At 41.1% G+C, this 13316-nt stretch overlaps 1 protein-coding gene across 2 annotated transcripts in view; it reads right to left on the bottom strand.

Annotated features, from left to right (window-relative positions):
• The window catches only part of haspin (histone H3 associated protein kinase), a 71841-nt gene that overhangs the window by 51476 nt on the left and 7049 nt on the right, over positions 1 to 13316 (bottom strand). For both annotated transcript variants that reach the window (XM_085966880.1, XM_085966889.1), the window contains exons 3-6: positions 11377 to 12834; positions 8374 to 8470; positions 7404 to 7606; positions 6257 to 6460 (exon numbers count right to left, since the gene is read on the bottom strand). In XM_085966880.1, coding sequence (XP_085823006.1) covers positions 6257 to 6460; positions 7404 to 7606; positions 8374 to 8470; positions 11377 to 12834 — 1962 coding nt within the window. The remainder of the gene's footprint in view (positions 1 to 6256; positions 6461 to 7403; positions 7607 to 8373; positions 8471 to 11376; positions 12835 to 13316) is intronic.

Raw genomic sequence — 13316 nt, 5'->3', positions numbered from 1 at the left:
TTCAGTGGCAAACTAAAGTACAAAGGCAGTAGTGGATTCTGAAGGAGATACCTGAATTAGTGGTTAAGAACATCCAGTGTATATACATTTACTCGAACCTCCAGAAGGCATGATAAAGTAGTGCATGTTAAGTTTTAAAGAAGATTGAGGTTCCTGGAATTAATGCCAGATTAGCTAACAGGAGTGAAACTAGCTTGGAATAAGGAAGCAGAGATAAATGGGGTCTCAGAGCAGTGACTAGTGAAGTCCCACAAGGATCTTTACTGGCCCACCTGTTGCTCACACTGTTCATTATTGGCGTGGAGAAGAATGCTTTCTAATAAGTCACCTGGGCACGTGGCTGATAAGTTATGAAGGAGATAAACAGCATTTAAGAAGGTCTGCACCAATTAAGCAGATGGACAAAAGAAAGGCAGGTAAACGGTAGATAAATAAATGAAAAGTAATGCATATTTAAAAAGGAAATGTGGAATGGAGAGAGTTCAGAGAAGACTGGCGAGGGAGATGCTAGGACTGGAGAAGATGGGAGACATGATTCAAGACTTCAAAATGTTCAACAATATAGAAATCATGGGTTTTAATAAAATATTTGACTTGGACTGTCAGTAAAGATATAGATGATAAAAGTTTAAAAATAACTGGCCTTGAACAAGATTGGAGAATATTTTTTCCCCATGTACAGGACATGTGAAACAGACTTCCAGCAAAAGCAGTTGATCCACATCCATTAACTCCTTCAAAAATGGAGCTCAATAAATACTTTGATTGGAAACGACCAGAGGTTGTAAGGAGAAGTATAGACTGAGGTGATTAAACCATACTTGGGACACAATGCTGGTGTAAAAAACATGAAGCATTTTTATTTAAGGTTTAGCTTGGTATCAATTTTAAATCTTCAGCTTGTTCTGTTACAATTTTTGCTAAATCAGCGGTTGTTATTGGACAGGTGCCCAAGGGAGAAGCCAAGACAGTCAAATACAAAATATCTTCCGTGATTTGTTCAAATATATTTTTGGTTGGCAGCTCTTTTCACATTTAATTAAGTTATTTGAATTAAGTTTTTCCTGAAGTGTTCAGAAGCTATCTGGCCTGATATTTTTCTTCATAGATGGTGAGAAAAAGGAACCACGACACAAGAAATATTACTTGCATCATAGTTTAGTGCAGCAGTCATGAACTATGCATCATTTTCTACTACAACAACAACATGCACCGTTAAATTAAACATCCGAAGGTGCTTCACAGTTAAGCGTAAAGAAAATAGACACCGAGCCAGGAAGGGAAAGATTAAGAGGGATGATTGAAAGCTTAGCTGAAGAGATGGGCTTTGAATTTTAGGTTTATTTTAAAAAAAAAAAAAAAGAAAAGCAAAGACAACAGGTGGAAAGGTTCAAGGAAGGAATTTCAGAGAGCAAGACCCAGGCAGTTGAAGTCCGTGTGCCATCAATGGTGGGGCAAAGGGAGAGGTTGATGCCCAAAAGGTCGGAGTCAGAGGAATAACGTTTTCAGAGGGGCAATACAGCTAGAAGAGATTGCAGAAACAGTGGGGCAAGTACATGGGAAAATTTAAAGATGAGGACGAGGAACAGGGAGCCAACATAGGTCAACGAGGATAAGAGCGATGGGCAAATGGGATTAGTGCTGGACAGGATACATACAAGAGAGTTTGGAAAAGTTGGAGTTTGTCAAAGATGGGAGGCCAAACAGGAGAGTTGGAGTAGCGGAGTCTGGGGACACTGGCAGGGTGTACAAGAAGTTCAGTTATAGAGCAATGTTGCAGAGGTGAAAGTGGCCTTTGTGATGGAGAGGATGTGGGTCTGATACTCAGCTCAGTCACAAGGTTGCAAACCGTCTGGTTCAGCCCAAAACAGTGGCCAAAGGGTGTAGAATCGATGGCCGGAATTTTGCCAGCGCTCAGCAGGCGGGTTAGATGACGTGTCAGCTGTTAAATTTTAAATGATTGACAGCGGGTCGGGAACTCACCGTCAAAACACACACACTGGACTTTCCCAATGTCGGGTCTGTCAGCGCGGAGCAGACCCAAAAGGCAACGGCTGGGAGGGCAATTAAAATCATTAGTGGCTTGTTTACAGCCACTTATCAATGGTTTTTTCCCCAACTTTTTGGATTCGACAGGTCACTCATTGGTTTCTCGCTGTGCCTGGACCTCATCTGTGAAGCGGAAGGTCACTGACCATTGAACCAGCTGAAGAGTTGACAGCTTCAAATGTCAAGTCAAAGCTCCCAGCTGATGTTCCCTTAACCACTAACTTCTCTAAACTGCATTTCCACTAAAGGTTCAGGATGCTGCAAGTCTTTACACAAGTCTCCATCCAGTCCAACCTCTACCTCTCCCACCATTGACAGATTGCTCCCGTCATCTATTACATCAGCATGGGTGCCCTTGAAACTCTCAGCTTGGTTCTCAGAATTCCACCACGATCAGCCCCAACAACACAAACCATCTCCACAATCACCTGATGCTGCACAGGACAGAGGGCATCAGCACCCAACCACATTGCTGCCCGGGACGCCAGGGATGGCCTCACCATGGCCAGATTTACTTCACTTGACGCTGTACACCCTGGCTGTCACATGATGCACCAGGTTGACACCGCCCCACGCCAACACAATAAAGCATCCCTACATTGCCCAAGTCATTCCTTTCACACTCATCACCATTGCAGGGGGTATCATTATGTTTCACCATTCACTGCAACTCACTAAGTCACTTCCAAAGGTGCACACAAATCTGTCCAAGAGCATAGTGTTGAAAATAAAGATTTCAATGTTTGACAGCACATTAACAGAAACTTCACATGAACATTGGCTAAAACACCCAAGTGGCTACCCTTATGTGTTGTTAGTTGGTATGATTGCACTAGGAGGAGGGCAAGTGTGGCTAGTGAGATGGGGATGTGATAATGTAGATAGGGGGATGGGCAGAGGTGCAAGGTAAATTGGTGTGAGTAAGGATGTGCAGGGATAGGGTACGGAAGGCAGAGTGATGGGGATGTGATGAGTGGCACAGTAGGATGAGGTTGAGTATGGATTTGCAGTAACGTTTCGTAATCTAATGAGATCATTGAAAGGTTTGCACCACTGCAGCCTGGTCCTCCCAACGACATCCCTGCTTTTGTCCTCCTGTGCAATGTGCAACCAGGCTGCATTGGTGTCCTGGGAGGCCTCTGCCACCAATGGAAAGGGAAGAGAACCTCCCTGCGTGCTGCGACTCCCTCCATAAGCATATGGAGGGAGTAACGGGAGAACCTGGGTGCAGCTGTGCACCTCTGTACAGTGCTCGTCTGTGTTTGCAGCACCTCAATGCTGTAGAACACTGACCGCACAACTGTCAAATTTAATTTAAGCACGGTCCCTTTAAGGAAACTGGCTGATGACGCATCCGACTTCAACTGGCCTGGAAACTCGCTGGGAGAGTTTAACAAGCCCAATCAAGGGAAAGTCATTTCGGAGGCTGGTTTGGAGACATTAATCGGGGCTGAGACCCGCCACCAATGTTGCCCACCACGGACCCGCCGATGTAGGGTAAATCACAGCCGATGAGTTTGTTTGGGAAGATCAAAACCAGAGTCTTTGACCCCCAATGTAGAGCTGCAGGAAGTTATGACTCCTCAAAAACTAAGTGTTGGGCAAGAAGCCTGACTGCACAAAAACAGTCAGTCAAAGTGTCTGGTGAGGTCGAGGTGGGTGCCATCGGTATACATATGAAAGCTGATCCCATGCCTGCAATTGAGGTCACCAAGATGCAGCATGTAGATGAAGAAAAATGGCCCAAGTATAGATTGTAGAAGGATTCCCGAGGTGATGGTGCAGAGAAGATAAGTCATTGCTGGAGATGCACGGACTACATTCAGAAACCCCAAAATGGAACCATGCAAGGCAGATCCATGGAGTTGGACATTGGAGGAGACGAGATGGAGCAGAATATTAAACATTACAAAAAGGTCCAAGAAAATAACAACGGATCATGCACCACAGTCACAGAGAGGATGTTGTTCATGATTTTAGGACAATTTCAGTGCTGAAAACAGTGGAAGCTGGACTGGGATGCTCCAAACAGGGAGTTATGGAGAGATGGGGCACAAAGCTGGGAGATGGCAACACATTGGAGGACCTTAGAGAGGAAGTGGAAACTGGAGATGAAATAGTAACTGGCAAGGACAGAAAGGTCCAGGATGGGTTTTTACCAAGTGGTGAGAACGACAGTTTGAAGGGGAGAGGGGTGATACCCGAGGAGAGGAAACCACTAGCATTAGCTAACACAAGGCCGAGGAATGTGACTGAGGGGTAAGAGGTGGGTCTCATGGAAGAGATGAGCTTGGAGAGGGCAGCAGAGTGGTTCTATGAAGAGAAAAAACTGCAGAGATGGGGGTTCAAGGTTAGAGTGGCTGGAGCAGAAAGGAGGTAGCTGTGTGGATGGTCTTGATCTTGGTGATGAAGCTTTTTCTACTTGATGTTTAAGATGAATATTGAAGAAGCAGGTGGAGAGGGGTTTAAAGGGTTTGGTCACAGAAAAAAGAAACTGTAGGTTATCCTCACCCACCACCCCCAAGGATGGTCCATCAGACTTAAGGGAGTGAAGAAGCCTAGCCAGAGATCCCAACATCACAAGAATTTAAAAATATTAAGGGCTTCATTAAAGGTAGTATGGATAGGAAGTTGGCTAAAGGACAAAAAGCAGTAGTGGTTAATAGATATTTTTCAGGCTGAAGGGATGCAAGCATCGACTTTAGGTGACCTGATCGAGGATTTATAAAATGATGGGAATATAGTGTGTTCAAGTTGATAGTTTGTTCCAATTAAATAGGTTAGGGAGGACCAGGGGTCACAATTTTAAGTTGTACAAGGCCAGATCTAGGTTAGATGCCAGGCGGCGATTCTTTTCCCAGAGAATAGTGGTCTTCTGGCACAAGCTGCCGGCTCGAGTGGTGGACACCGATTTGCTGAATTTCTTCAAGCGAGAGCTGGACCCATTTCTCACTGGGGCGGAGGTTACCTCATACAACAAGTAGGTACTGCATAGAATTATCATGGCCAGAGTGATCTCTTGGACTAGTTTCCATCGCCTAGGAGATCGGAGAGGAATTTCCAAAATTCTCCCCACCAGCACCCACCCAAATTGGGTTTTTAAAATCTGTTTTCCACCGCGCCCACGTGGTTTTGTTTTCTTTTATTCACGGGATGTAGGTGCCACTGGCCAGCATTTATTGCCCAAGTGTCCTTGAGATGGTGGTGGTGGGTCACCTTATACAACTGAGTGGCTTGCTAGGCCATTTCAGAGGGCAGTTAAGAGTCAACCACATTGCTGTGGGTCTGGGGTCACATATAGGTCAGCCCAGGTAAGGACGACAGATTTTCTTCCCTAAAAAGGACATTAATGAACCAGATGGGATCAGTATCACCATTACTGATGCTAGCTTTTTAGTCCAGATTTATTTAATTAATTGAATTTAATGGCCTCTGGCTTGCTAGACAAGTAACATAACCACTATACCACCATACCCATTTGGGTGGAGTGGAGAGAGTGTATATATAGTGCCACACAAGATATCGCAATTGTGTGGGACAAGCTCGATGGACCAGAGTCTTTTCTTGTCTGTCATTGCTTGTATGTTCATAAACAGTTACTGTCCCCCGACAGGAGAGGGTTGCTAATTCTAGGACCATTGAATATAAATCATTGGTTAGGCCAGAGTTAGAATATTGTGTCTTATTTTGGGTACTTTACTTTAATAAGAACGTTAACGTTATGGAGAGGTTACAAAAGAGATTAATTAGGTGATAACATGAATAAAAATATGAGGACAGATGAGAGAAACTTGGGTTCTTTTCACTAGAACAGAGTAGGTTAAGAGGAGTTCGAATAGAAGTGTTCAAAACAGAGTGATACAGTAAAATTCCCTCAGTGAGTCAGTAACTAGGGGACATAAATTTACCACCAAAAGAAGGTGGTTAAGAGAATTTTACTTAAAAAAAAATAAACACCGAGTTAAGACATGGAATGGCCTACCCTGCTCTAAGCAGAATCTGTAACTGCTTTTAAAACAGAAGTAGATAAACATTTGAAAAAGAAAAATGTAAAAGGTTTTGAGGAAAGGGCAGGAGAATAGGACTAAATGAATAGCTCTTTCAGGAGCAGTGCAGGTGAGATGGGCCAAACGGCCTTTTTTGTTGCTGTAAAATTCTGTGGAACAGCTTTAAATTCTGTTTATGAAATTCTCTCTTGGTAAAGTACCTTGAAGACCGCGTATTTCCCGTCATCGTTTATCATCTGATATACTTCGCCAAAGACTCCCTCTCCAATTTTTTCACACTTCCCGAGTTTGGATAATGGTATGCATTCTTTAAAGGAAACTGGACCATTCTGGTGACATTCACTGTATACCTTCTCTTCATCTGTGGGGAACACTGACTGCAGGATTACTGATGACCAATTTTCCTGAAAGCCAAATAAGAGAAAATAATTAAATATATAAACTGTTTAAATATTTCCAGTTTCAAGTCTATAATCAATGTCTCAAGACTCCAAAATTGAAAACACACTCAAATTGAAATACATACTTTATAGCAACTAATAGGAATAATAGAAAATATCAAATCACTTAATGAGCAGTACCAAATTCTTTCTAGGCCGTATTAAAACTGCAGAAACCTTAAAGTAAAAAAGTTTAGGTTAATTGGTGGAATTCCCCCACCCCATGTAGATGAGTCCCAAATAATTACTGTATGATATTTTGGAAATGTTCACTCACCAATCTTATTATCCAGCATTGCATTGTAAAATCCTGCATGATTTCTACTTCAGCCATTGAACAATTGTGGTGCAAGTAAAATTCCCGTGGGTAACATTATTTGATCAATGTGATCAATTTGTTCAGCCTGGCACTCTCTTCTCCCCTCCCCCCAAAAACTTCTGGCATGTTTGAATTATGTTTCAACAAATACTCAATGCAGGCTGATAAAGCATATAAGCATTCAGTAATCAATAATGATAAACAGATCAGATTCAAAAAAAAGAGACCATCTTGTTTAATTCACCCAAGTGCTTTTGCTCCACTGTTTAGTGGTTAAAAAGGATGCACCCATCTTGGATACTTAGCATTCATACTACCTGCCCCATAATTGTATTTGCCTTTAATAAATATTACAGGCTGTTCTTTCTTGAAATAAAATATAAAATTAAAGTAGGTATGCAATATTGTGACCATGCAGGTGATTTATATCACTTCTGAGAGTGGGCAAAATATTCAATTTCATCTCAACAATATCAAGATGAAAAACATGATAAAAACCAAGTTTGTATGCCAGATTTTTACTTTCTTGCATTTTATACACAGTGAACATTTGCAAAATTTTCTTCATAATTGTGCCAATATACCTACCACAAGGGAACTTCTGGTCAATATGGACCTTCCTATCCTATTGCCAATTGGAGTTGCAGGTAAATTCGCCATGGAAACAAACTTATTGTGGGGTGCAACAAAATGGCTTTGATCATTACAATTTCCTTTTCTTAAAAGATATGTTGATTCTGGAATGCTTTGGTCCGACGTGGTGCAAACAAATTTCAACGGTGTAACAATAACTGGAGGGAAGAGACACAAAAGTGAAAATTAACATTACATATACTGGTGCCTCATAGCTAGGTTTACTTTATATTATAACGCAAATCATAAAATGCGATTAGGCACTCAACACCCTACACTTGAACTCAATTTGAATACCAATTCTGGTATAAAATAATGGTTTGCAGAACAGTTTCAGTGTAGGAGTTGAATACTCTGCAACCTCACTATAACGAACTCTTACAGCGAACAATCTGCTGCAACAAATTAAAGTTATGACTGCGATGTGTGCAATGCCACAGGGGAATCAAGTAGTTAAAAGAAATGCAGTCTTTATTCACAGCAATTTTGAGAATGGCTCTGAATGAAATTCAGTGCATCGAGTTAAATGATATTTCAGTATCAGTCAAATATACCAGAAGAAAAAGATAAAAACTTCAGCTCAACATTTTATATTACAATGCTGTTTGGAGGCACGACTATCCCACATCCAAACAAGTTGAAGGCATTATTAAAGTAGAACTCATACTTCACTTGCACTCCACCTCCAAATAACAGTCCATGTTTCTATTAAATGAAGGGAAACCAAAGGAGCAACATATTAATACCCACAAAAGCAACATGGAATAGGCAGGGCTGCCAAGGACCACAGGTGAGGAAGCCACGGGCCACACGTGCCCTACTCCGCTGTATTACAAGTATCAGATTTAGCTAGATTTTTTAAATGCACTTGCAATTACATAACTTGAATAATTTCCAGCATAACCAAACCTAATCAATCAGTTACCTTTCTTTCTTTTGTGAACTGAATGAGCCGCTTTGAACCTTGACCAATTACGTGAGCCCAAGGGGGTGGAAACTGATGAAGAATTCACAAATGTTGACTGCAGGTTTTTTTCCCCCCCAGTTAAAAAGAAACAAAAAATTATTAGTTATCTTATGCACTTGGTGTAGAGACAAAGCAAAATATTAAACCGTGTTTGCATCAGTTCACACATTGCAATTCAATCTATTATACCGCCCTGCATTTTAAAAGAGAAACCATATTCATCTGTATTTCCATATCGCTCTCTCTCTCTCTCTCTCTCTTAGGCAGTCCCTCGGAACCGAGGATGACTTACTTCCACATTAAAAATGAGCTCGCAGGTGACTGATGAGTCCAATGCGGGACCTACAGTCTCTGTCACAGATGGGGCAGACGGTGGTTGAAGGGGCGGGTGGGGTGCTTGGGTTGACGTGCGCTCCTTGCGCTTGGCTCAATCCTCCCTCATTTCCCGTGTTTCATGCTTTAAAACCACTTGTTACAGGTGGCACCCAAATTTTGTAACATCCTTCCACCCTCCCCCATATAGTAACGTCATGAAGGGAGAGGGAAAGGCAGAGGGAGAAGGAGGACACAGACAAGAAACACACGCACGGCATCTTACAAATGCAAACTGTCTTCATTATGATTATATTTTACCAATGCAATATACTGCTGCAATTTCCAATCACAGACAGAGACACCTAATTTCAACCATCAAAGGTTGTAATTAAAAAAGGTGCCTCTACGTCTTCAGAATTCAGATTGCTACAATGCAATGAAGTGCAATGACCATTAATTGCAGTTAGGTGCCATGGTAAACAACAAAATATCCTCTCAGTTCCGCCTGCTAGTAACATAATAGCTGACAGCAAGGACAAAAATCTCCCAGAGTATTTGGGAAAGTGGGGGGGGGGGGGGGGGGGGGGGGGGGGGGAGAGCGGGGGAGAATAAAGTATACCCACGTCAAAATATTTATAACAGTTGTTCCTTTTTCTAAGTATAGTGCCCAATTTTTAAAAACTCCAGGAGCGGCATCAAGAATTGTGAAGTATACCCATCCATGTGCTTACATAGGATCAGCTCATTGTCTTGCACGTCAGATCAAATCTCTTCCAACATAAATGGTCACAAGCAGGCTACCAACTCTTCACAAATAGAAATAATCAAGACCACTCATTTTCAGTTTTCATGGAAAATAAAATAATGGAATTCAATCTCCAAAACACCAGTAAAAATCTTGAAATCCCATAAAGAATTAATAAAAGTTGGACATAGTCAGCCACTAAATAATCGGCCTTGAATATAGCGGATGATCTAGCATTTATATAATGCTCTTTATCTCCTCAGGACCTCCCAAAGCAGTTCACAGCCAAATGAAGAACTTTCAAAATATAGTCACAGTTGTCATGTAGGGAAATGCAACATCCAATTTGCACACAGCAAGGTCCCAAAACAGCACTGAGATAAAAGACCAGATAATCGGTTTTAGTAGTGTTAATTAAGGGATATATTTTGACCGGTATACCTCGAGTTATCTGCTACTCTTCTTCGAATAGTGCCATCAGACTTTATTTTTTACATCCACCGTGGAAGGTGGTGAGGGGGGGGGGAAGCACAAGGGACTTGGTTTAATGAAACAGCACACAATCTGCTGTAATAAATTCAAGTTATGACTCTCCACGTACCTCCATAAGTTAAGCACTCTTAGTACTGCACTGAAGATTTCCCATTGAAGGCATTTTCCTTAGAATAGCCCCTTCCATTTTTCTACTCGTTTGTATAGTTTATTATACGTCTTATTTGCTATTCAGTCCGTAGATTATTTTGATCTCGTTCATTCACCCCTCCCTCATCAGACAAACAAGGAAGTCTAGCTTTGTTCCCAAGTCGTTGCTAAATTAGCTGATCTTCAACAGGTGAGTGTTTCCTACTGCATGATACCATACTTTTGTGCGATATTGCATTAAAGGGGGACCTTTTCAAATTTAAGGGCCTGTTTAAATGGACATTCACAGTACTGTTGGTCCACAAGCTTTAAGTTACTGCTGTACAAGCTCTTTGCATTTCAAAACACTCCACTGATAACATATCCAAAATAATGATCCCTTACTAAATTTATTTTATAGCATTTGACCCACCGCCAACAGGCCTCTGGTACTAGTTAGAAAATGAAAACACAATAAAAATATACCAGATAACATTTATCCAACAATATGCTATTAGAGTCACTTTTGTATTAGTCTATCCCCGATAATTCAAAATCGTTATTTGCCCCCAAAAGCTAAAATTATCCACAAAGTTGAATTAAGCAATTGCATCAACATGGCACAGTAGTGCTTTAAGCGCAATTAAAATTGAAGACGACCTTGCATGTTATGTAGCACCTTTCATGATCTCAGGACATTCCAAAGCATTCCAAAGTACAAAGCTCTTTGAAGACGAGTGTGGGGTAGCTACTACCATAGTCTTGCTATTGCATATGGTATGTTAGCCCTTATTGCAAGAGTAAGGAAGTCTTGCTACAATTATATAGGGCTTTGGTGAGACGACATTAAATATCTTAGAGAGACCTGCCTCCAGAGAGGGTTTTCGACCACCCCCCAACGAGTCAAGGGATATGCGGAGAGAGCGGGAAAGTGGTGTTGAGGCCAAGATTGGATCAGCCATGATCTTATTGAACGGCGGAGCAGGCTCGAGGGGCCGATTGGCCTACTCCTGCTTCTGTTTATGTTCTTATAACACGCCTCCGTTAAAACCATAAGTGGGTGCAATGAAGGCGATTTGGGGTCGGGTTTTCGATTTTATTTTTCCTTAACCCTACCCCCACCCCCCATCCTGGAGGGGTTAAAATCTCCCCCCCCCCCCCCCAAAGTCTCAAGTCCTGGAGTGGAGCTTGAACCCTCAAGCTTCTGACTTGGAGACAAGAGAGCTGAGCCAAGCTAACACAAACTAATTGTTAATATGAATAAATGTGCAATTCCTTACCTCAGGCACTTGTGATTTTGGATGCCCAAATAAATCCACTGTGGACTTTTCTGCACTTTTTGTAGGTGTTGAAAAAGGATCCATGGTTTTTTGAAAGAGAGATCCAGTACAGCTGCTCTGTTTGCTTAACGCACTGGAGGTAAAGCCACTGGTGAGGTTCTTCTGTCCAGATGGGAAATCTCTTTTCAGGAGGCAGCCACTTTCCATTGAAATAGTTTTTCTGTTTTGTCGGCTGATCATAGGTTTGAAGGAGTCTGAATCAACTGTAGACTCTTTACCAGAATTTTTATCTTGAACATTTGAACCCCTACTTAACTGTACCTCTTGGGAATTCAAATGCATTGCAGACAGAGATGACTTCAAATTCATGTAATCTGTATGCTTGCACTCTTTTTCGAGCAGTTGAAAACTGCCTTTATGTTCATCACCCAGACTTCTTTTTACTGGATTTCTTATTTCACCTTTCTTCTCTGGTAAATGCCACTCTTGTTCAAGCAGACTGAGCAACACAGCAGGCTCAAGGGCCAGCCCATTAAAAGATTTCCCCATACTTTTTTGGGGCGATAATTTTTCACGTAGACGATTACTAAATTGCTGCTTTTTTCCAGCAGCACATCGTGATGAACTCACCTGGGAAGAGTCACCTTCAGCAGAGGACAGGGATTTACTTTTGTGAAAGTACTTATGTACTGAAAAGTAATCTAGTTGTACTACAGGCTGGATGTCCAAATTGTAAGCACTCTCTTTACTTTCACAGTTTTCCTGTTTAGTTACTAAGTCAAGATTTCCGGTACAGTTAAGCAATCCGGACTTTGCTAAAGGCTTTCTGATAAATCTTTTTATATCATCGGTTTCATTAATTAAACCAGCCTCAGGAGAGATTTCAGATACTTCAGAAAACAACTCTCTACTCTGATTGAGGGTGCTGTGCAAGGTATGATACAAATCATCCTTCTGAGTTTGAAATGAATGGAAAGTTACTGGATCTATATGTTTAAGATTTTCTACCGAAGAGACAAAGGCCACAGGTTTATAGTCAGTTTCAAAACCACAAATTCCATCTAACTTCTTTCGAGACAATCCAACAAACTCTGAATGATTTGAAAATTCTGTAGAAGCAAGCTCCTTGCCTGAAGTGTTGCTCCTCTGGGAGCAACAGATTTCCACTACACTGGGGTTGTCAATACTTTCCACACTATAAGGCTCAACATTGTTCTTCCACACACAATCCTCCTCGTTTTCACTATTGAATGAAATTATACATCTTGATGGTTCCTTAATTTTTAATTTCCTAGTACAAGAAGGTGTGCTAGTCTGCAGTGGGGATCTATCCAGTTTCTTTGCAAAACTGGGATTACGATTAGAGTTTGCAGCTTTGCAAGCATTTCTGCATGTCTTCTTCAGTTTAACAAAACATATAGATGATTCTGAAAATTCTACTGATGATCCAAGCAATGCCTGAGGGGGAAGGGGAAGGACACATTTATAAAATTGCTAATTTATGTACATGTACCAAATATCTAGCTGACTACACATATGAACAGAAGCTCAAATTATACTCATCACTACCCAGATAAATCTGTGGTATACATTTCTGCATTAGACTTACCTAGAAATGCAAATCTATTAACATTTTTGTGCCCAAATTACATTTAACACATGAATGCTTGCCCTCAATATAATGTTAAAGCAAATCATCAAATTTAACTGATCTCATACTTTTGCTTAAATTTTAAATCTACAAAGGTGAATTAAAATAGGAATGCAGCTCAAAAGATGAGTCGGAGTAGGTTTATATTTCATGGATCAAAATATGAGTTCCATATTATAAATTGTATGAATTCAGTAGTGATCTAAAATGTATTTCCCCTTATGCGATAAATACAGTTTCTACATTTGTAGGTTATTTATGATTTATATTTGCAACAAGCAATTACTGG

Source organism: Somniosus microcephalus, chromosome 2 (assembly GCF_052327205.1).
Source record: "Somniosus microcephalus isolate GS21.2 chromosome 2, FLI_Smic_1.0, whole genome shotgun sequence".
NCBI classification, from domain to species: domain Eukaryota; kingdom Metazoa; phylum Chordata; class Chondrichthyes; order Squaliformes; family Somniosidae; genus Somniosus; species Somniosus microcephalus.
This window is presented reverse-complemented; position numbering and strand designations above follow the sequence as displayed.